Here is a 24,646-nt window from a genome sequence, read left to right as displayed (position 1 = left end):
TAATGAACCACAGATCATTCAGATACACCACAAATTTAAGCTGGTTCCACAAAGAAGCAGCTAAGCTATCTTGCGATATAGTTTTATGGGCTTACATGAGCATGCATATTTAGTTGGAAGGATATTTTGTCTCTATCAAATGATTTACTTGATCAATATAGATAAACATTTGTCTTTCCTGAAACATATGTTTCTGAAATCATAACATTTGTTCTCAAGTTCACTCACACCATACATCATGTGGACACCATGGTTTCAAGGTATGTTGAACTCATATTCAATGATCAATATGGACTGCCTCTACATCAGCCTGAAAAACCAGTGGTGAAATTTTCTGGGAACTGAAATCAAATTATACAGAGGACCCAAGGTTTGGAACAACTGGTCTAAACGTCCATGTTAGTAGGCTACATATCAATATTTGACTGTCAGGTACAAAATGTGGTGAAGGGTCTGCAGTAATATAATAGGTATCACATCATGAATGATTGAAGTCTGGTTATCTTTGTCTAGCTGGTGTACAAGATTAAGTTGGTAAAAATATTCCACAGGGGAAGACAAACACCCACAACACTTATGATGGCCTAAGATGCACTCCCAGTTTGTTGGTAGTAAACCAAACGTTGGCACAGATTAATTCCTCTTAGTATAGTCACCCATATATTAAGGCATTATAGCATGTTCACATTTTCAGTTCTTGTATGTGGAGACACTAAAATTACAGCACACATATTTACCCAGAGTTAAAACCCACTCTGTGAACAGTACAATTACAGCCTTTTCTTGTAGTTGTTCTGGGCTAAGGCACTCAAAATAAATTGATTTTCACATTATTGTTTCAAAGGATGAAACAAAGTAAAAATACATGTTCAATATGTTTATTTTCAAGAACAAAGATAAACAAATCAATCCCAGTTTGGACTTCAGAAAGCAATTGCATTACTTCATCACTCATTTTACCAAGACAGGATATTATCATGAAAATGACATTTCTGATGATTTAGCCATATTTCTGCAAGAAAGAAGTGGAACAACAAGGCCTTGTACGTTAATAAGAAAAGCAATGCATAATAATGTTTCTACTGAGATCTGTGCCATTAGTGTCATTCTATATAGTGTTTTGACTCTTCCTCAAGAAAAGGTTCCCTATGAAACATCTGTCAATAAAATCCAATTACACTATATAACAAAAATGGAAAAAAATCTGTTCCTGGTTTAAAAGTGTTATTTCCTGATTAATTGTGCAGCACTTACTTTGAAAGTAGTTGTTATACTCCTGAAACTTCATTTTTGTGGCTGCCACAAACTAAGTTGAATTGGTTGAGACTCTGTCCACTTCATCATATCTCCGACGACCGATTACACCATCGCTCTCCTTCGCTGCATGGGGAATCTGGCACCCTACACCCGACATTGCTCAGATCCAAGGGAGGGCAAGCACATGGGGGGAAGCGTCAGCGTGCGTTGTGAGCTTGGCTTTCTCCCATAGACTGCATGGCAACAAGGGAGTGCTCCCATGTTGCCCTGCCAGCGGCATGCACCAATTCCACCCTCCTTCATGCGCCTAGCCAGCACGGCATCATGTGATGGAAGCTGGCCAGTTCCATGGGTAACCTGAGCTAAAATCAGTGCATGTCAACAATTTTAGCCCAATGTGATGAGGTAGTATGAGATATTCATTGAAAAACTACAGCAAAATATGCTGCTGGATGTCCCAAAAAAACCAAAGTTTAATAAACTTTTCCCATATTTTTATGATAAAACCAATTAGGAAATGACATTTAAAACCCAGGAACAAAAATTGTGTTACATAGTGTTATTTGTAGAGATTTAGAATTAGAATTTAACACCTCATTTTTATTCTTCTTCTACCAGAAATCAATGGAAAGGAACATCTTAAAGAGAAAACTTTTTGTTTCCCGCATGGTAGAGTGTGTATTACTATAGGGCAGCTATTTCTGCTGATATGGTACAATTGTTCTTTGTTTTTGAAAGCATTCTATCTTGTTCTGGAGAATAAATCAACATTAATATTTTGTTGGCAGACTGGTTATGGTTCAGTCATTAAGTAAGAGGGAAAACAAAGCAAAAAGTGTTTATAAACTGTTATAAAAATTAAGGAAAAGTTGACATGTTTTGGACTTTGAATATCTTATCTGACTCCAGTAGTTAATAATCTTAATAATCAAAAAGTTAGGAAGGCTGCTTGGTTGATGGCATATGACTTTTTCCACTGAGGGTTTTTATTATTTCCTACCTTTACCTTACCTATGTTGTAAAATGCCATTCTTCACTTTTGTTATTTCCAGTACCTGCAGACGGGAAGTTATAGCCAGGAAATACTATAAAGAATGCCTATAGCTATGAGTTACACCCTTTTTGAAAAATTATTGCTGTTTATCTGTATACAGAATATTATCAATTTTAGGGTACAGGGGAGAAAATGAAGTTACACATGAACAGTGGGAATACAACTCTTCAAAGACAGCTATGCACTGGATATGACTTTCAAGAATATATTCAAGAGGTTTCAAGAGTACTGTGAAATATTTTGGTCATTTCCATTTTGAAAATGTGTGTGTGTAACTTCAAGTTGCTTTGCTGAACAACATCCTGAATTTCATAGGGTTTTCTCAAGACCTGGTTTTGCCAGATTCTTTTCCTGAAATATAGCCTACACCAGAGCTTCTTAAACTTTTTCTACTCTTGACCCCTTTTCACCCAAGGATTTTTTTTACGCTGCCTGAGGTATACAAAATAGGGATATAAATCAAATATTTACTGATAATAAATATATGTATACAAAAGAATTTTGAAACAATTACTATGTGTTAAAGATTAAAGCAAATTTGCATAATAATGAGATTGATGTGCTTGTCTATTTTTACAGAAATAATATTTGATACTGCAGGATGCAGAGCGTCTTCAATAGTTTTCATGCCATGCTGGCAGGCTTGGCCTGCAGCCTCAAGTGGCAGCTGTAGCGTTTGCTCCATGTAGATTCAACAACCACTAGCTGGCAAACTTCACAATTTTTGTGGCCCCCAAATTCAGTTAAGGGACTCCAAATGGGCCTCCTTGCTCTAGCATAGGTTACTGCATGCAGCGGGTGGGTAGAAAGTGTAAAATTGCATAAGTTTATTGTGCTGTCATTGCCTTGCCGTGCAGGCTTCTAAGTCACAAACTGAGATCAACATTTATTTTTGGCACAGCCTATTCTGTCTGCTAACTTCAAATATGAGAGTGCATAGCATCTGTTTAACTGAATCATTTTTTGCCTTCATAGAGAAGTTAAATCTTACTGTGATCATAAGATTGCCAGAATAAAAGGAGGCTGCAACCGTACAAGATTGCTTTCCTATCAGTTTTCATTTGGTAACCCAAGAAAGTTTAAGATAAACAAATTAATTTTAGACTTGCTAGGGATATACTGTAATATACAGAAAGTCAAATATAGGTCAAAGCATCTGGTAAAAAAATTTAAAAAGAGCTCTTTATATAGGAACTTGGAAATCATAATAACAAATGTAGTGATTATACCACCTGCAAGTGGTTAACTATTTGCAACGTTTGTTACAAGGTTTTTTTTTGTTTGTTTTTTTGACAAATATGTGGATTTGTGTGCACACACTGTACAGGGTACAAAAAATTTAGTACTAGCAGTACAAGTTCTGAAGTTGGTGCACAAATGGCAGAAACATTAGGAAAAGGGGTTATTTGGTGTGTGTATTCTAAACTGTTATTATTTTATGAAAATGAATTGGACTGCACCAGATGAATCAATGATTTTGATAGCAGAGGAGATAACTGACAACACACGATAGGGCTCCAAAGAAACTATGTGATAGGAGGAACAAGATGAATGACAACGTTGAGCAAAGTCTTAGCATGGGGTCTTGTCATTTCTTCCGCATAATGCGCAGCAGGATATTCTAAAAATGAAGTCAACATTTTTTCACATGTTTGCATTTGCACAAAGACGTTTCATCTGCTTTTATGCACAGTTCTTGCAGTCGTTTTCAATAAGCCATAAAATTACTAAATTTGCAGGGTATGAAAATGAGACCATTTCTGATATTATTGTTAATTTCTTTATGTACAATTCCCATACTGAAATAGTGCTAAAAGGATTCATTCCACAGAAATAGATCAGGAACTTTGTGTAATTCTAGCCCACATCACCTTCATATCTATTTACTTGTAAATTCTTTTTTCACATTACACAACTTTGCATTTTAATATATATCTTACTTTTTCATTTATAATGTGTGTTTCTGAGAACTATCTCTCTTCTAAATATGATTTTTAAAATATTTGGATCTAATAGATTTATTAGACCTTTTAGTGAGCATCAAAGCCAGTGGGTAACTAATTTGCAATTATCACATTAGTTTGGGTGGTGTGCATCAGATCGGTTTATATCTGAATGCAAACTCTCCAGCCAAATATTTTTAATGAGAGACAAGCCCACCTGCTTACCAGATAAGATTAGGAAGTCACTCAATAAATCCAAGTGTAGACTACCCATCCTTAAAATATACTCTCGTTCTCTATTGACATATGTTCAGTACAGTAGAGCCCCGCTAATCTGAGCCCCACTAATCCGAGCGTCTGTGTTATCCCGGGCAAATGTCCTCCTGCCCCCCCCCCCCCCCGCTTTCTCTCTCACTCACTCAACCCGCTGGGTCCCGGTGCTGCTGGAACCCAGCCAGGTGAGTGAGCGAGGGACAGAGGGTGGGCGAGTGAAGGAGGGCGGCAAAGGCCCTCCCTCGCTCGCTCGCTCCTTTGCCAGGCCGGGCTCCAGGGCCTCCCTGAACAGGGCACTGGGTGGAGGAAAGAGTGCCTCTTCCCTTCGCCCAGCGCCGGGCGGCTGTTTGAGGAGGCCCCGGTGCGTGTTGCTAGGCAGCAAGCACGCACCGGGGCTTCTCTAGACTGGTTGCTTGGTGGAGGAAAGAGTGCCTCTTCCCTTCGCCCAGTGCCAGGCAGCCGTTTGGGGAGGCTAGGCAGCAAGCTAGGCAGCAAGCACGCACCGGGGCTTCTCTAAACCGGGCCTCCCTGTTATCTGGGGAGTTTGGTTATCCGAGATTGGGCCCACCCCTTTATCTCAGATAACTAAGACTCTACTGTAATAAGAGACTGAGTAAGAAGCATAAGATCATGATACTAATGTAAGGAATTCATTAGGAGAAATATGTATTTCCAATCTCTGTATGTGGAAAAATATCAACAATAAGTAGAACTGTTGATCAGATTTGCTGACAAGAAGATGAGCAAACCAGGCTTAAATCATAGAAAATGCAGACTGTGTTCATTTTAACAGACTGTGTCCTTTCTTTAAAAGGAAGAGCATTCTGTAGATCGGGAGTGGGTGTTGACACTTTCTATATATTTTTGACACCATCACTTCATGGCACCACTCCAGGAAAACTCCCCTAACTAAGTGTAGATTGTTATATTGTATATATTTTCTATTGCACCTATTTCCATTGTATAGCTATACAAGATTGATGGAGTACAGTGGCCCTTTTCAATGTTCCTGTCTGACCCTTTCACAAAAATACACACTGTAGGAAAAGACTTAATATAAGACATCACTATACAGCGATGGGAAATAAAACAAAATTCTTCCTTTGGGAAATGAAAAATGCTCAGCTCAAGCATGAAAATGCAGAAGTCCTATAAAGCATGAGCCTTACATGTGTTTGCTATCTCTAACACTAGATATATGGGATGTCCAACTCAGTAGTGAGCTATTGGAGAGAAATAATAACTCAGTCACAAAGGACATTCCGGGTTCACCATATGGTATGAAAAGTTTGAAAGAGAAATAGAAATGAGATGCCCAACACACTGGGCAGCTGAGATTGCAAGGTGGGAGAGAAGTCATAATGGGTGTTGCCTGGTGTTGCTTATCCCAGCAGTCCCAGTTGAGCTGCCAGCCAATGGGGTTGATCCTGCTAACTCTCATTGGCTGGCAGCTTCCCTCCACCTTCTCTGGAATGGCCCGTATGTCCAGTCTTCACTTCAGTCAGCTGAGGGTTAATCATAATCATAATCATAATCTTGATTTATACCCCACCCCCATCCTTGAAGGAACTTGGGGTGGCTTACAACAATCAACAGATACAAAAATAAAATAAGCAATAGAGCAAGAACAATAACCAATACAGATGAAGTCAGCCAGAAAGACAGTTCTTTTCAAGACTCATTCCACCTTCCTTCTCTTCCTGTTTGGGCTGATTTGTGTTCATATTTATCGCAATTTTGAGGGAAAGGTTGGCATGGCTCATAGATCCAGAAGTGGATATGCTACTGGAATCAGATTTAGGGGGGAGGGGGGCTCCAGGGACAAGGGCATACAATTTGCCCACACCCTCTGGTGGCTGTGTGACCATCCTAGGGTTCCCCCTAGCCAACATTTCATGGGCTATCCTATGGGATCCAGCAACAGGCCAGATTGGCGGGTTCATAAATCAGCATTTGATTTGGTCAAAGCTTGGATCCAGACACATGCAGGCACCCACCCTATTTACAACTATAGCCAAAAAAGTTGTGTCCTATTTCCTTCCATTGAATGGTTTCTGTTGGATCTGTAGTCTCATCATACATAACGGACCTCACAACTGTGCATGAAAATACTGCTCATCATAGTGATATGCAGGAAATACATGTTCCCTAAAACTGTTGTTGTAGCCCCAAATGGCCACAACTTCTTCCCCAAATGGGCTGACTTGATCCAAAATAGTGAATATCTCCTCCAAAGCATATAGTAATAATACATGCTATAAGAATGTGTCTGGAAGGCTTTTAACAGACCACTTTTTAAAAGACCAGGTAATACCTTTTTCAAACAGGAAGCGGCTGATCGGTTACTTCTGGTCTTTGAAAAAAAGACTAAGCTTGCAAAGGCAGGCAAATGCTTTTGTGGGAGTGGGTTGTTATTGACCATTTCTTGGGAGGGGCGTGAAGAAAAATTGGAATCCAAATAGGAGAGATAGTATAACTATTGTAGGTTGTATGGCCTCCCAGGGCTATGAGGTGGAAATGCAGCTCCTCAGTTCCATACAGTATTGATGAGTATTAGCAATTGAGATAAATAGATATACAATGTTCCCTCACCTATCATGGGGGTTACGTTCTAAGACCACAATAAGTAAAAATCAGCGAAGAAGGGACGCTATTATTATTTTAATATTTAATATTTATTTATTTACCCCATGACTGCTTCTCCTCAGGGCTGCCCCATTGCTTCGTGCCTGGCATGTTCCTCTGGCTGCATCTGCTCCTTCAGCCAGGGAAGAAGGAAGGCCGCTCTGCTTGGCCAGTGAGTGAGAGAGTGAGGGAGGGTGGGTGAGAGAGGCATGGCAGAGAGTGAGGAGGGGCTGGGGCTGGGAGTAAGACTGATTCCTATGGAGAATGGAAGAAGAATCATAGAATCATAGAATAGTAGAGTTGGAAGAGACCTCATGGGCCATCCAGTCCAACCCCCTGCCAAGAAGCAGGAAATCGCATTCAAAGCACCCCCGACATATGGCCATCCAGCCTCTGCTTAAAAGCCTCCAAAGAAGGAGCCTCCACCACGGCCCGGGGGAGAGAGTTCCACTGTCGAACAGCTCTCACAGACAGGAAGTTCTTCCTGATGTTCAGGTGGAATCTCCTTTCCTGTAGTTTGAAGCCATTGTTCCGTGTCCTAGTCTGCAGGGCCGCAGAAAACAAGCTCCCTCCCTCCTCCCTATGACTTCCCTTCACGTATTTGTACATGGCTATCATGTCTCCTCTCAGCCTTCTCTTCTGCAGGCTAAACATGCCCAGCTCTTTAAGCCGCTCCTCATAGGGCTTGTTCTCCAGGCCCTTAATCGTTTTAGTCACCCTCCTCTGGACGCTTTCCAGTTTGTCAACATCTCTCTTTAACTGCGGTGCCCAAAATTGGACACAGTATTCCAGGTGTGGTCTGACCAAGGCAGAATAGAGTGTGTCTGGAGAGAGAGGCATGGCAGAGAGTGATGGGAGCTGGGGCTGGGAGTGAGACTGATTCCTATGGGGAATGGAAGGAGAGTGTGTCTGAAGAGAGAGGCATGGCAGAGAGTGAAGGGGGAGGGGCAGGGCTGGGAGAGAGAGACTGATTCCTATGGAGAATCAGTTACATGTTTCCAGTATGGCCCAGCTGGAGCTGCGTCTGCCTGGCCACCTCTTCCAGGCTCCTGCTGCCCGCCCTCTCTCTCTCTCTCTCTCACCCACCCTCCCTCGCTCACTTGCTCGCTCACTGACCGAGTGAAGCGGCATTCCTTCTTCCCTGGCTGCAGGAGCAGAGGCAGCCAGAGGAACATGCCAGGCACGAAGCAAGGGGGCAGCCCTGAGGAGAAGCAGTCATGGGGTAAATAAATAAATAAACAATTTCCCCGCAAAAGAGCGAGTCCGCGATAAGCAAACCGGGAAGTAGCAAGGGAACAACACTGTATACTCGTATTTATGTAAGTCTAATGCACCATCAAATCTAATGAGCACCTCAATTTTAAAAAAGATTGAAACCAAAAAAATATTTGCTGCTGAATATAATTTGCAATGGGCAAAAGGTACACTCTTTGTAATTTGGCCAGAAAGGTGCACATTACAAGAGAAAGGATCTGAGAAAGAATGGTTGCTTAAGTCTGATATCTTTAATCCAGATCTTATTGAAGGATATAAGGTGAAAGGATCTTTAAAAACAAAAGTGTTAGAACATCAAATCTTTCGGCAATGGAAAATAAAGCCTTGGGTGCATCTATGCTGTATAATGAATCCACTTTCACTGCCCTGGCTCAATGTTATGGGGCCATAGGGGCTGTAGTTTGAGATCAGGTGGGTGCCAAAGAATGCTGATGCCTCACCAAACTACAAATCCCAGCATTGCACAGCATTGAGGCATGGCAATTAAATTAGAGACGTAGTCCTTCAAATAGGAAATTCAGGTGCACCTGAAATAGGTTCCCCTTTTGTTTGGCTCAGCACTAAAATTACCATATTACACAAATCTAATGCCTATCCTAATTACAAGAAGATAATTTAAACAAAAAAGTTGAGGATTAGATTCAAATAAATGTGGTGATCTGATGGATTAGCGAGATAAATTTCTGTTTCTCCTGGGACATTTGGTCATGTAATTTATGACCTCATCTTTTACTCCATCTTATGATGCTGCCAGGACGGAGCCAGCCAGAGCCCATCACATAACACAGGGTTACTTCCAGTGGGGCTCCGTCCTGGCAGCATTGTAGTATGGAGCCCTGAGAACAAGGATGACTACCCATGTTCTCATTAACTAAGCTGGGACAGCATGGGGGGAAGCCAGGCAGCGATGTTTCCCTGTGTGATGGGGAATGGGGTGATGCAGGCTTAAAGATGGTTTTCCCTGCAATTTGCCTCGCTGCCCGACAGATTCCTCTGCTGTCCCCTGGCTTAAGGACTTTCATGTGATGCGGTCCTTAGTTAAAAAGACAGCAGGCCATTGTGGGACATTAGAGGAAACAGCAAAAGAAGGGATTGTGGAAAGGAACAGAATTTTCAAGGGTGAAACAGTTTATCTGCAAACCTCAAAGCTATCAAGATACCCTGTTGCCTTAAAGCTCTCAGCAGCTATTGCCTGACATTTTTATTGGCTGGTCTCCAAAGCTCTTCTTCACAAAAAATGGTTTGGATCCTACATAATCATGGTAACCATTACAACAGAGCTTTGTAACTGTAGTTATGACTGACTGCAACTCCCTGCAACTTACCATTGCAGCCAGGCAGCAACTAAAGTGATTTTAATCTTATTTTAATGTTTTAACATTTCAAACTCATGGTCTGGGATTATAATAAAATTCATTCATTCAAAGTATTTCCTAGGTGCTGGAGTCTGGGATGCTGGGAAGTAACATTTACAGCATGTTTCCAGTCATGTACTGTTGTGGGAACATGCTGCTGAATTCCTGCCACAATTACTTCTCCCTAGGTATTCTGCAACTGGGAGCAAACTGCAGATGTAATTTTCCAGTGGAGGAGCTTTGGTCTGGGCATTGCTAGGCTGCAAGGGTAGGTTTTTGCAATCACATTTGAATGCCTCCTGACTGTAAATGTTAATCTGCAACAGTTACCATAAATTACAAGATTGCCAACCATCAGTTTTAAAAAGGCATTCTTTTTAAACTTAAATGTACTATTTCTTTTTCAATAAATTATTTCTTTATTAATAAAGAAAAAAAAGAAAAGTTTATGTTTTTAATATTATGTGGTAGAGACCATGGTTGCTACAATTCTCACACATACTGAATTCCCACATTTAACCAGTACACACATTCATCAGTTTTACATAAAAGACTGCTTGATCTTGAAGCAGATTGAATAGGCTAGACCAAGGTGCTACCTTGCTTGGTGATGCTTATCATGCACTCATAATTATAGTTTGCCAATCTCCAAACAGAAAATGGAAAAGTAATCTGCATAATTAATCATTAACATCATCATGTATCATGACATTTCTGTCAAAGCCAGCAGACAGATACTATTTTAAAACCTATCACTAGGAAGTGAAAGATTCTCTTGTTCATATGTCACAGTAAAAGCACCACAGCCATGAAATCTGACTCAAAGTGATCTACAATGCTACTTTTTTACAGATTTTTTCCAGCAAAGAAGAATACACATTTGGTAACGTATGAATGAATGTGTGTGTGAGATATCCTCCAGACTTCAGTCTGTGAGTCACACATGAAAAGGTACTCCTTTAAAAAAGAAGAGGGAGATTGATCTTTGTTCTGCAAAAAAATCTGTGGACCCACCACAGGACAAGGCATAATGGGAACAGTGTTGTAAGAATTTGTATCTTTTTGGCAGGTAATTTCCGAAGCCACCTGTCACACAGTCCCATGGCTCTGAAGTCCTCCATTCAGTTTGGCACTGAAAGGGTTGTCAGATAGTGGTGAAGCCAACTTGTGCTGCAGAACACATTCGAACATATTTTCTCTCTCTCCCTATCCACTACTAATGGCTCTGGCACAGGCAAGTCTTAATTCCATGAACAATTAAAATGTCCACAAGCTTGTAGAACTGAAGATCTAGGGGTCCTTCCATACAGCCATATAACCCAGAATATCAAGGCAGATAATCCACAATATCTGCTTTGAACTGGGTTATCTGAGTCCACACGGCCCAATAATCCAGTTCATTGTGGATTTTATGTATCAGTGTGGAAGGGGCCTAGATCTAATAATAATAATAATAATAATAATAATAATAATAATAATAATAATAATAATAATAATAGATCTCAGAAACAAAAAATAACACCTTCACAACGCTATACTCTGTGAAGTATCTGACTCTTGCTATGCATATTACACATAGATATATATTTCCATATCAGTCCAACAATTCATCCCCATTCTATTTATAAGAAAACATTTTTTCTACATTTGGTAATAATAAGGGTAGCATAAACATAACAGGAACACAAGGTTTAAAAAATTACTAACAAATCACTTATACTGGAAAAAGATTCAGTTGAACCAACAAGGATAACTTTCAAGCAGTGTGTCAGGACCCAGGCTGCAGAACACCAATAACCATGCACAGAGACCAGAATCTATCTAATATCTTTATTAGGGAAATATATATAGTCAATAAAAACAAGTGTAGAATATAGTTCAGAAGTGGACCTTTCAGGAAAGGTCAAATATAGTCCAGGAAAACAATGTCCAATATGTGATATTAAAGTCCAAAGTTATAATCCACTTCACCAAAACACACACTATTTGGCAAGCAATAGTGTGGGGAACTGTCCATAGTCTTTGAAGCTTAAAGTAAATCCGAAGGAAACTGGAAAACAAGGCTTGAATCTGAGAAGCAAGGTCCGTGGTAAAAACGCAAGGCAAGGCAAGACTTGAAACTTGGCAAGATCAAACTTGAAACAAGGCAAACATGAATCAAGAACTGAGTCCATAGAAGTCCATGGTACAAGGCTGGGCTGGAAACTTGATCCGGGATCTGGGAACTGGAGTACGAAGTCTACACACGATCTCACTCCTCAAGCCGACGAATTGACTCCGCAAGGATTTCTTTGCGGGCAAACACCTATATAGGATCTTGTTTTCCCGCCAAGGAACACTTTCTCTGGGGAACAAGAAACGAAACCTATACTGTGTCCAGATGCATGACTCCTTAAAGTTTCCCAAGGGAAGCAGACTTAATCAGCTAATTGTCTGGCAGCTATCCTGGCGCTCCGGCGAGTCGCCTCTCGAGCGCCCCTATCTTGATTATAATAATCCCGGCGAGAAAATGGGGGAGATTTCTGCTCAAGGCTTGTTTGGCTGACTTCTTGTGGGCAAACATCTTGCAGGTGCAAGGGCTCCAAATCTGGCAGAAACGGTGGGAAACCCAAGTTTTCCTCTTCATCTGCCACAATAGTACATGGAACGGGACTACATGGCCCATGAGTCATCACACTATCCCCCTCCTCAAGGCCCCTCTCCGAAATGGGCCCTCTTCCCGAGGTGCGGGGCCGTGGCTTGGCAGGGTAGGCCTGATGGAAGCGGCGGACTAAATCGGGGGCATGGACTGTGGAAGCGTCTTCCCAAGAGCGTTCTTCGGGGCAAAAACCCACCCAGTCAATGAGATACTGAAGGCGGCGGCGATGAAAGCGAGAATCCAAAATGTCCTGAACCTCGAATTCCTCCTCCCCGTCCACCAAAACAGGGGTGGGGGCCGGCTGGTCCACATCGGGGTGTACCCCATCCGCCGGAAGGAGCAGGGAACGATGAAACACCGGATGAATGCGCATGGAGCGCGGAAGTTGGAGTTTGAAAGTCACGGGGTTAAGTTGCGCCACCACTGGGTAGGGACCAATGAAACGGGCATCTAACTTCCGGCAAGGACGGTGGGAGGGCAAAAAGCGGGTGGACAATAGGACCCGGTCTCCTACCTTGATCTCGGGGCCCGGCTGGCGATGGCTGTCAGCGTGGCGTTTATAGTCCTCCTTGGCTTGATCCAGTTGTTGGTGCAAGAGTTGTTGCACCGCTGTAAGTTCTTGTAACCAGTCCTCTGCTGCAGGGACTTCTGAGGTTTCAATGACAGAAGGGAAGAAACGTGGGTGGAAGCCGTAGTTTGCAAAGAACGGGGTTTCTTTAGTTGAAGCCTGGACACCATTGTTGTAAGCAAACTCTGACAGAGGTAACAGGGAAGCCCAATTGTCCTGCTGGTAGTTTACATAACAGCGAAGGTATTGTTCCAAAGTGGCATTGGTGCGCTCAGTTTGCCCATCCGTTTGGGGATGGTGAGCTGAAGATAAATGAGAGTCTATGCCCAATAGTTTTTGTAGTGCTTTCCAAAAACGAGAGGTGAATTGAGATCCACGGTCCGTGACTAAACTCTTGGGTAATCCATGTAGTCTGAAAACATGCTGAAGGAATAAATCTGCAGTTTCCTTGGCCGTGGGGAGGCCATCGCAGGGAATGAAATGAGCCAACTTGGTGAAAAGGTCCACCACCACTAGTATCGTGGTGAATCCAAGGGAAGGTGGTAGGTCAGTGATAAAATCCGCGGAAATTATCTCCCATAGGCGAGAAGGAGTGGGGAGAGGATGTAGTAGCCCCGAGGGCTTCTCCCTTCGTGTCTTGGAGCGCTGACATACAGGACAGGTATTGACATACTTCTCCACATCCTTGCGGATCTTGGGCCACCAGAAATCTCGTAGAATCAAGTGCATGGTTTTAAAGAGCCCAAAATGCCCTGCTGGCTTGCTGTCATGACACAGACGAAGTGCCTTTTCTCTGCCGGGGCCTGGAGGGATGTAAACATGGTTCCGGTAGCACATTAGTCCATCCTTAAGTGAGAAAGGGAAACGTAATCCTTGGCGAATCTGGTCTTGAGCCCAGGCATCTGCCTGCTGGCTGGCTCTAATTTCTTGAGCGCAAAGGGGTTCTGGGTTGGAAGGAGTTGGTTCAATTGGAGTGGATTTGGTGTTTCCCACTGTGAGTGTGGCAAAGTTTTCGGGTTGCAGCAATCGGGATTCTGAGGTCTCTTTGCGTCCTGCAGCATACTCTGGTTTCCGTGATAGAGCATCTGCTTGCTTGGTCTGTGCCGGGGTCACAGAATGGATCTGGAAGTCAAAACGTTCAAAGAACAAAGCCCAGCGCTGCTGCCTTTGATTTAGCTTTCGTGCGGTCCTTAGGTGCTCTAAATTTCGATGATCAGTATGAACCTCAATGGGAAATTTGGCCCCTTCCAACCAATGTCTCCAATTTTCAAAGGCTGCCTTTATGGCCAAGAGTTCTTTCTCCCAGATAGTGTAATTCCTCTCTGGGGCTGTTAGTTGACGGGAGTAATAGGCACAAGGATGGAGATGCTCTCCCACTGGTTGCATGAGTATAGCCCCAATTGCCACATCAGAGGCGTCAGCCTGCACAACAAAAGGGGTTTTAGGGTCAGGGTGCTGTAGAATTGGCTGGGTCGTGAATAACTTCTTTAATTGTTGGAACCCTTTCTCTGCTTGCTCCGTCCAGCGGAAAGGCTGTTTTCCACGGATGCAGCTGGTGATTGGGTCAGACCAGCGGGCAAAGTCTGGGATGAATTTGCGGTAGTAGTTCGCGAACCCCAAGAAACGTTGCACTTCCTTCTTGTTGGTTGGCGCCCGCCATTCCAAAACTGCTGAAACCTTTGCCGGGTCCATGGAGAGCCCTTGTGGCGAGACGCGGTATCCCAGGAAATCTACTTCTTGCAGATCAAAGGCGCATTTTTCTAACTTGGCATATAGTCCATGATCCCGCAATCGTTGTAGCACCATTCTGACGTGGTTCTCGTGCTCCGATTGTGATCTAGAAAACACCAAAAAATCGTCCAAGTATATGATCAAGAACCGATCTAGATAATCCTGAAAGATATCGTTGACAAAATGCTGGAATGTTGCGGGAGCTCCGGATAATCCGTAATTCATGACCAGGGACTCGAATAATCCGAATTTGGTCTGGAATGCGGTTTTCCATTCGTCCCCCTCCCTGATGCGAACTAGATTGTAAGCCCCCCGGAGATCCAGCTTGGTGTAAACCTTGGCCCCTCGAAGCCGGTCTAATAGGTCCGAGATCAAAGGCAGGGGATAGCGGTTCCGCTTCGTGATGTTATTCAATGCTCTATAGTCCACAACCAAGCGTAGGTCCCCTGACTTCTTTTTCACAAACATCACCGGGGAAGCAGCTGGGGATTGAGAGGGTCTGATGAATCCCTTGCGAAGATTTGACTCTATGAACTCCCTGAGAGCTTCTTGCTCTGGTTCAGTCAGGGAGTAGAGGTGTCCTCGTGGGATCGGGGCCCCCTCCACAATGGCACAATCGTAGGGTCTATGCGGGGGTAGTTTCTCGGCTTCCTTTTCATTGAAAACGTCCCAGAAGTCTGAATATTTCTTGGGCAAGGTGATGATGGGCTCTGCGCCTGTGGCATGGCAGACCTTGGCTACTAGGCAATGGTTTTGGCAATACTTTGAAGCAAATTGTAGTTCTCTGTTGGTCCAGGAGATGTTTGGGTCGTGGAGTGTCAGCCATGGTATTCCCAAAATCACAGGGAAGTGGGGCACCTCGGTGACGAAGAAGGAAATCTCTTCCATATGTTCCCTTATCCACATTCTGGTGGGTTCAGTCCACTGGCTCACTGGACCCGTCTTTAGGGGACGACCATCTATAGCCTGCACCACTCGGGCATTCTTGAAATCGTGATACTGTAATCCCAGAGAGTCGGCATACTCTCTATCAATGAAATTGTTTGTTGCTCCTGAGTCTATCATGGCATGGATCATGACGGGTCCCTTTTTCGCTGACCACAACGTGACCACTAGGAGAAATAGGACCCCCGTCTGCGGCTCTTGAGTGGGGTTTTTGACCGGGTTGGCGAGCCTCTCTACGCCCGGTCGCTGGCTTCCCCCGCCGGCTTGGCCCCAGCCGCCTTGGCCGTCTCCGGCTCCACGGAGGACGCCGCTGCCAGGCGGGCGGCGGGCTTTCTTTTGGCTGGGCATTCTCTGGCGAGGTGGCCCCCATTTCTGCAGTACCAACACAAATTCAAACGTTGGCGGCGGGCCTTTTCGGCAACATCCAGTCTGGGGCGCACATTGCCCAACTGCATCGGTTCTTCCTCGCTTCCCATGGGGTTTGGGGCTGGCGGTGGATATTTCCATACTGGTCGTGGCTGAATACTGGTTGAAGCGGGGGGTCTCACCCCGGCTCTTCCACTCTGACCTCGGAGCCACTGTTTTTTGTTGGCAAGCAGGACTTCGGCTCGTAGACAATGATTAATGAGTCTCTCAAGAGTCTCTGGGGGATCCACCTTAGAAATTTCTTCCTGCATCTCGAAGTTAAGGCCCTCACGAAACTGCCCTCTGAGGGCGATATCGTTCCAACCGGTGTTCTGAGCCAGCACCCGGAACTTGGCTATGTACCGGGACAACGGCCTGTCCCCTTGAAGGAGTCGCCGGAGTTTATGGCCGGCCGCCTCCTCGTTGTCCTCGATTCCCCAGGTCCTCCTAAGGTGGTTCAAGAACCCTTGCGCGGAGCTTAGATGCGTGGAACCTGCATCATACAGCGCCGTCGCCCAATTGGCCGCAGGCCCATCTAGAAGACTATAAATCCACGCCACTTTGACATCTTCGTGGTGAAATTCAGCTTGGCGGGCTTCTATGTACGCCTGGCACTGGCGACGGAAAACATGAACCTTGGAGGCTTCTCCAGAAAACTTGGTTGGAAGCGCTAGGGCAGGGAGGCGCACTCCACGTTCCTTCAAGCCCAGAATTTCACCCTCCTGTGTTCGGAGAGTATCACGGATCCTGTCGAATTCATCCTTGGAAATGGTGTAGCTGAGCGGTTGGTCTTCCGCCCCGCTTCCTGTAGACATTCTGGTCTTAGGTTAATTGGTGCTTAGGGTGGCAGAGTCAAACTGTTAGGACCCAGGCTGCAGAACACCAATAACCATGCGCAGAGACCAGAATCTATCTAATATCTTTATTAGGGAAATATATATAGTCAATAAAAACAAGTGTAGAATATAGTTCAGAAGTGGACCTTTCAGGAAAGGTCAAATATAGTCCAGGAAAACAATGTCCAATATGTGATATTAAAGTCCAAAGTTATAATCCACTTCACCGAAACACACACTATTTGGCAAGCAATAGTGTGGGGAACTGTCCATAGTCTTTGAGGCTTAAAGTAAATCTGAAGGAAACTGGAAAACAAGGCTTGAATCTGAGAAGCAAGGTCCGTGGTAAAAACGCAAGGCAAGGCAAGACTTGAAACTTGGCAAGATCAAACTTGAAACAAGGCAAACATGAATCAAGAACTGAGTCCATAGAAGTCCATGGTACAAGGCTGGGCTGGAAACTTGATCCGGGATCTGGGAACTGGAGTACGAAGTCTACACACGATCTCACTCCTCAAGCCGACGAATTGACCCCGCAAGGATTTCTTTGCGGGCAAACACCTATATAGGATCTTGTTTTCCCGCCAAGGAACACTTTCTCTGGGGAACAAGAAACGAAACCTATACTGTGTCCAGATGTATGACTCCTTAAAGTTTCCCAAGGGAAGCAGACTTAATCAGCTAATTGTCTGGCAGCTATCCTGGCGCTCCGGCGAGTCGACTCTCGAGCGCCCCTATCTTGATTATAATAATCCCGGCGAGAAAATGGGGGAGATTTCTGCTCAAGGCTTGTTTGGCTGACTTCTTGTGGGCAAACATCTTGCAGGTGCAAGGGCTCCAAATCTGGCAGAAACGGTGGGAAACCCAAGTTTTCCTTTTCATCTGCCACAATAGTACATGGAATGGGACTACATGGCCCATGAGTCATCACACAGTGATAGATCTTTCTTTTTATTGCTATGGGCCTGCAAGTCAACTCCATCTCCAGCCTATCACAACAGTTTCTTGTCAATTGTGATTTCTTGATAATAGTTCTCCAAAGAGGTTTGCCATTGCATTTTTGGGAAGACAGCCTAAATCCTCTGCTATTTCCTGGTGATGTGTTTTCCAGTTATTAACCAGGCTTGAACCTGGTCAGATTCTGATGGCGTATGATCTCTACAGAGTTTTCAAATAAGCTTCCGTAGGCTGAGTGTAGTTCACCAGATGCAGTAGTAGACACAACTGGATGAAAACTTATGCCACAAATTTCTTTTTCTCAGTCTCAAAGTGCTATCCCTTTGCTTAACAAACCAGACTAACATGGATATTCCTTTTAATTTTACTGGGCACTGATGTTCCTGAAAACTCCAGAAACTGATTCTGAGATCCAGATCATCAGCTATGAAGGAAAGCTCTTTACTTCCTAAGCTGAATTTGCAACTTATATCTAAATCTTTTGCACGGCAATACATAATTTACCTTCTGGAGTGTAGTTTCAAAGGTTTAACTTTGATGCAGTTATGCCTCCAAGAGAGATTTCCATTATTATGGAGATGAAGTACCTTTAATGACTGCAATAATGTAATTGTACCCCAGGGCAAAATTCCTAATAATGCAATTGTATAGCTTTCAAGCACCAATAAGAGACATCTTCAAGGCAGGTTATTCATTAAGGGTGTAGTACAGTAGCTCTGCTTCATGAGAAGCATAAGAAACCTAAAGCAATAAAACTCTTTATTCAAAATTGGCTTTGCCTCCTGGGCAAGTATCTAACATCTCACTTGGTTCTGCTTCAGTGTCTATAGGTGCCACTAGTGCAAGATTCCCAGCAGCAAAGTAAACATAATTCCATTCCTTTCTTTAGACTACTTTATGTGGCCCTGCAAGGCTTTCAATTCCTAGGCAACATAGGGTCCTTCTAGGCATGCCTAAATCCTGAGGGGAGACGGCATTTAAAATGCTGGTTCCTCTCAGAATTAAGGCCACATAGCCGACCCAAATCCCGAAACTTTGGAGGGTGGGTCAGAGATTGACTCAGCAGGGCATCAAGCCAGCTTCTAACCCTATAATTTCTCTAAAAACTTAACAGATAGGCCTGCAAAAGTTTCAGGCCTGCTCTATGAAGCTCCTATCACTTCAAATGGGAACATACCCTATCCAAAGCTACGGGAGCTCTGCAGAACAGATCTGCACCTGTTTGCAGGCCTGTCCATTATGTTTTTAAGGGAAAAGTGAGGCTAGGAGGGGAGGGTAGCAGTGCCATCCCTCCCTCAGGCTACTAGAGTTCAAAGAACTGGGGTGTCAGTGGGGACTGACCCTCGGGATCACAGAAAGTGATCCTAAGGCTCAATTCGAACACATGCAAAGTTCCAACACATGCAAAGATCCGGACCTTATTCACAGGTCTGGATCTTTGTAGTTTTTTTTAACCCAAAGTAAACTTTTATCCTAAATTTTAAATCTCATTCTGCCCATTTGATTTTGCTGTTCTTCAATGGTTATTATGGAATTGCAAATGTTATATGCTATCATCTGTTTTAATGATTCTTACTTTTGGTATAAATATGTAATTGTTTTGGGATTTGGGTGGAATGGGTATTTATGTACTTATGTTTGTTATACGGCATTGAATGTTTGCTGATTCTGTTGTTCACTGCCCTGAGTACATTCGGAGAGATAGGACGGTATATAAATAAATTATTATTATTATTGTATGGCACAGCAAACAAGATAGATATGCTGGATTTCGTATCATAAAATCTCAAGTCAAACACTTCCCAAGTGTTTAGGACTGTGTGATGTATTTTCGGACAATGCGTGCAGATCCCAGTAGGGTGGCCTTTTGCAGTTGGCAGATCGTAATTTTGTCAATGTCAATTGTTTCCAAATGCCGGCTGAGATCTTTTGGCACGGCACCCAATGTGCCGATTACCACCGGGACCACCTGCACTGGTTTCTGCCAGAGTCTTTGAAGTTCCATCTTGAGGCTGAGTTTTTCCTGTTGTTGTTATTATTATTATTATTATTATTATTATTATTATTATTATTATTATTATTATTATTATTATGTGCTAGTTAGATGCCTTAGGCTAATCCAAAACCCATCATGGGCTTTCAGCCTCTGTAGAAGGGCCTACAGTTACATTTATACAGTCTTACAATTACAAATGGTCTTTTTAAAGGCAACCATAAACCTAATTGAGCCGTGGGGAAAATGAGTTCGACATCTCTGCTTAAGACATTCAGTTCAAATGTGGAACTCCACTACATGCATCCCCCTAAGATAAAACTTTTTTTTCATGAACCAGTCCCTTCCGACATATGGCCATCCACTCTCTGTTTCAAAACTTCCAAAGAAGGAGACTCCACCACACTCTGAGCCAGCACATAACACTACCAAAGAGCTCTTACTATCAGGAAGTTTTTTCTAATGTTTAGGTAGAATCTCCTTTCCTGTAGTTTGAATCAATTGCTCCATTTTCAATCTCTGGAACAACAGAAAATAACCTTGCTCCATCTTCAATATGAAATCTTCCCAGATATTTAAACATGGCAGTCATGTTCCATCCTAACCTTCTCTTCTACATGCTAAATAATATACCTAGCTACCTAATCTGCTCCTAATTAGGCTTTGGTTTCCATGCCTTTTATCATTTTGGTTACCTTTCTCTATATTGACATATTTCAGCTTGTCAATATCTTTCCTGATACATGGTGCCGACAATTCAATTTAAATTTAAATTCCCTCTGACTTGCTTATGAATCCCCCCCCCATGCCCAGAGCATAACATAATAATTTGCTGAGTAAGGAAAAACTTCATTCATCTAATGAAGTGAATAGTGCTTTTGAAGACAAAATGAAATATTTAAGATATCACAAGACTTACATAATCTGTCCATTCCAGTGGAAATCAAAGACTGTTGTATTTCTCATTATTTTACGCTGTGAGTTTAATTAAACAAACTAATATCTTTATATAGAAAAAATAAAATTGTTTTCTTTTGTTGTAGCTATATCTAGCTGAAAGCAAACCCTTTCAACTATCCTACTTAGGCCATATCAACAGTGATATCTCTCAACAAAATATGGCAACTGTCCAATTAATTTCTAAACAATTTATGTTTATCAGGAAGCTATAAACTTAACAACAAATAAGTGGTGTTCAGATTCACTATAACCTGAGATGTTATAGTTTGCTAGCTATTTTCTTGGGGCCATTCAAAATGAAAGGACCTAACTCCAAAATAGGTAAAAAAGAAATTAATGTAACAGAATGTAGAGTTTTCAGGAATTAATATTAGTTGCTTTCTATCTTCTGGCTGAACAGTTGCATTCACATTTATTCATAAGCTGATTTCCATGGAGGGCATCAAGCATATTAGCAGTTTTTTTAATGCAAGCAGAAATAATTATTACTTATCAGGTATTACCTCTCATTTTCTCTTAGGATCTCTTTTCCTTTCTTCCAAGTAAAGGTAGGCCTTGGGGAAGCTTTGGGCTTACACTCAATGGTTGCGTCACCACCAACTTTAACAAGAGTTAACCTTTTCAAGTAGTTTTTGGAAAAATCTGGACCCACAGCTGAAAGACAACATGGGAGTCAATGAGAACCATAATCATTTTTATAAAAGATTTTTAGCTACATTTGTTTATTATTGATCATGTAGAGTTCACATCACTAGACTCCATAGTGTGCCCTCCCCATAATTAGAAGAAATACAAACTAAACAACTGCTTGGATACAAAGATCCTGCCACAAAACTAGGAAGCACTTCTAGGTACAATGAGACCATTTTCTTTATCCCTCCCTACCCTGAAAAATTCTTCCAAAGAAAGAGAGGACCTAAATCTGATTCCATCTGCAAACTGAGCTGGGAAAGTGCTTGTGTTATAGTTCCAAATCTCCCACTGAGGTTATCTGTCACACTTGCTGTGTTTTGAATGCACCATATTATTGTCCCATTATCCAGATGATTATCTCTCTGATAACTATAAAAACATACATCAGAATTCTATAAGCTTGTTATATAAAACTGTAAGGTGACACCCTCCCTGTAACTGGTGGGCTGGGTGGACTCTAGCATGTAACTGGGGTGGCTTGGTGCTAAGAAGTGTAGACACCTGCCAGCTGCCGAACCAGTTTGGCAGCTGGCTGTGGGGATTCCAGTGGCACTGATCAGAGTACCCCCATTCTGGGCCAGCATTGCCATATGTGGCCCATTTAGATGGACCCTAAATTAAAAATTCTACCAAGAGTTTTATTTAAACCACTATACCACATTGCCTGTCTAAAGGAATTACTGTATTTCCTTGAGTGTAATGTGCTTCTTTTTTGGCTTAATGGCTTAGCCAAAATGGAGATGCATATTACATTTGATAACACATTAGAATTGCATGCCAAAAGGTGCCTGTACCCCTCCATCAGGTTGAGGCTGGTGAACTCACCAGCCTCTGCCTGATGGAAGAGCAGCAGCAAACCAAATGGCCTCATTCAGGCTTTGAATGACGCCAGTTGGGAAACCAAGCTGAAGGTGGGGAGAGGCTAAGGAGAAGGGGATAAGCCTCATTCTCCTTAGTCTCCCAGCTGAGTCATATGTTTTGACATTGCTGTATTCTGCCTCGAGCCATTAGGAAAGGCAGGCAACAAATTAAAATTATTATTAATATTATTATTGTTGTTGCTGGTGCTGCTGTTGTTATAACAGTAGTAGCAAATGTTTTGAACCTGTAAATATTGCTCCCTCTTTCTGAACCCATGCAGTGTGTGGCAAGGGGCACCTCTTCTCTTCTGCATGTGGTGACTGGTTTATTAATTTGGTTCATAGACAGGCCGTAATTTACCATAAGACTTGTGCTGATTAGCCTGTGGGCACAGGACTTTGGGACAGATGGGGGGGGGGTCCCTCCTACTGGATTATAAGTAGGAGACATGGGTTGCATTCTGGATGTTATCACCACCTGCCCAATAGGGACAATGGTTACCTTGGATAAGGGTTAGCAACTAGTTGATAGTATTTTACCAACAGTAACAACTGGGAACAACTGGTCTCAAGGATATAAGATTGCTATAATTTGGCTTCATGACAACACTGCACTTTCTAGGGATGTAAATCTTCAACGATTTTGTTCTCTCATGTGAGTATGAATAATTGCTGCAGTCTCCTATCTGATGCAGGAATAAACAAACAGTTCACAGCAGTATTTTCCCTTGTCTGAATATCCCAAAGTATTGCAGAGGGATTTTTAGGCAGAGAAAACACATTCAATTACCAGGAGAAAATTGTAAAAAGATTTCATGTTCTATTATACTTTTGTTTGACCTAGAAATAAATAAGTGTATATGTTGTTTCCATCTCTAATATGGTATATGAGATGGTGTCGGCTGTATAGATATATTTCTCTCATAATTTCACACTGGAGGGAATAGACTGAATCTGGGCTAAACTGAACTGAGTTTTTTTTTTTTGCTTACCAATGGCAATTCACCATAAAGGATTTAGGTTGCAATTTCAAGGCTCTAGCCCAGTTTGTTGATTGACACCTCCCATAAACCAGGCTATAAAAGAGACCCATATCGTTCAATTGCATTGCATGAGAAGTGTGCATTCCTTCTTCACCACCATTATCCCCACCATGTGGACCGGAACAATGATATTGACCAGACTGCTGGATTCTGGTCCCAAAGCACTCCAAACTATTCAAGCTGTACACTATTCATGGTGTGGCCATTTGTAGCTTAACTTAGTCAGTGTAGATGTTGCTCCCATGAAGCTACTTATACATAACATATGTGGAGATTCAGAGGGAAAGCATATTTAATATTAACCAATGTGAACCAGAATGGTGCAGTAGTTTGAACATCGGATTATGACTATGAAGACACCAAAGTTCAAATCCTCACTTGATCATGGGTGACATTGGGCAAGTCACACTCTCAGTGCCTCAGAGTAATGACTAACCTATCCTGAACAAATTTGCCAATAAACCCCCATGATGGCTTTACACTAGGGTGGTTACAAATCAGAAATGACTTGAAGACACACAACAACAAATTTATTTCAGCATAAGCTTTTATTCTATCCATGCACTGGTAGAATACAAATTCTTACAATGAAATAAACTGGTTAGTCTGAAAGGTGCCATAAGACAACTTTTATTTTCCTTTTCATACTGAAACAAACTTGCATCACAATCTCTCTGAAAATGACTACATATTTGAAGAATATCTCCTGTTTAACACAAATAGAGAGTGGAGGGATGGTGAATCTCATGGTAAGGGGGGGGGGCGGGAGAGAAGGAAAACATAGGAATAAGAGATTGCACAAATGATGTGGATGTAGTAGATGAGGGAACTGTGTTTGGAAGAAAAGATAGCATGAACCTCTATCATACAATGAGAAAGTGAATTCACAGAAGAGCGCAGAGGGGAGAAAAATGGCAAGTATTTTCAAAACGGAGTACATTTAAGCCATAATACAAAATCCTTCTAATAATAACTAATAACTAAAAACTGATCACAGTTACACTATACAACTCAATATCAACTTTTTTTCATCAACTTCCCATGCATAGTGTAAACAACCTATCTAGCAACTTGCTTGATAGACTGGAAATATATAGTTGTTCAATGTCAAATGTCAAACATGGGGACTGTGAATAGTGAGTCAAAAGGATATTATATAAAAACATTAAAACCGAGCCTCCTGCTCTTCCTGCATTAAAATTATCATTAAAAGGCAGCTGCATTTCTAGAGGATA

General features: G+C 42.5%; 1 protein-coding gene across 8 annotated transcripts in view; it reads right to left on the bottom strand.

The window, feature by feature from the left end:
• The window catches only part of cntn4 (contactin 4), a 727,084-nt gene that overhangs the window by 118,966 nt on the left and 583,472 nt on the right, over positions 1-24,646 (bottom strand). For all 8 annotated transcript variants that reach the window (XM_008105345.2, XM_008105346.2, XM_062969727.1 and 5 more), the window contains one exon: positions 21,319-21,469. In XM_008105345.2, coding sequence (XP_008103552.2) covers positions 21,319-21,469 — 151 coding nt within the window. The remainder of the gene's footprint in view (positions 1-21,318; positions 21,470-24,646) is intronic.

This window comes from Anolis carolinensis, chromosome 2, assembly GCF_035594765.1.
Source record: "Anolis carolinensis isolate JA03-04 chromosome 2, rAnoCar3.1.pri, whole genome shotgun sequence".
NCBI classification, from domain to species: Eukaryota; Metazoa; Chordata; class Lepidosauria; order Squamata; family Dactyloidae; genus Anolis; species Anolis carolinensis.
The sequence above is the reverse complement of the archived record's forward strand: the minus strand, read 5'-3'. Positions and strand labels throughout refer to the sequence as shown.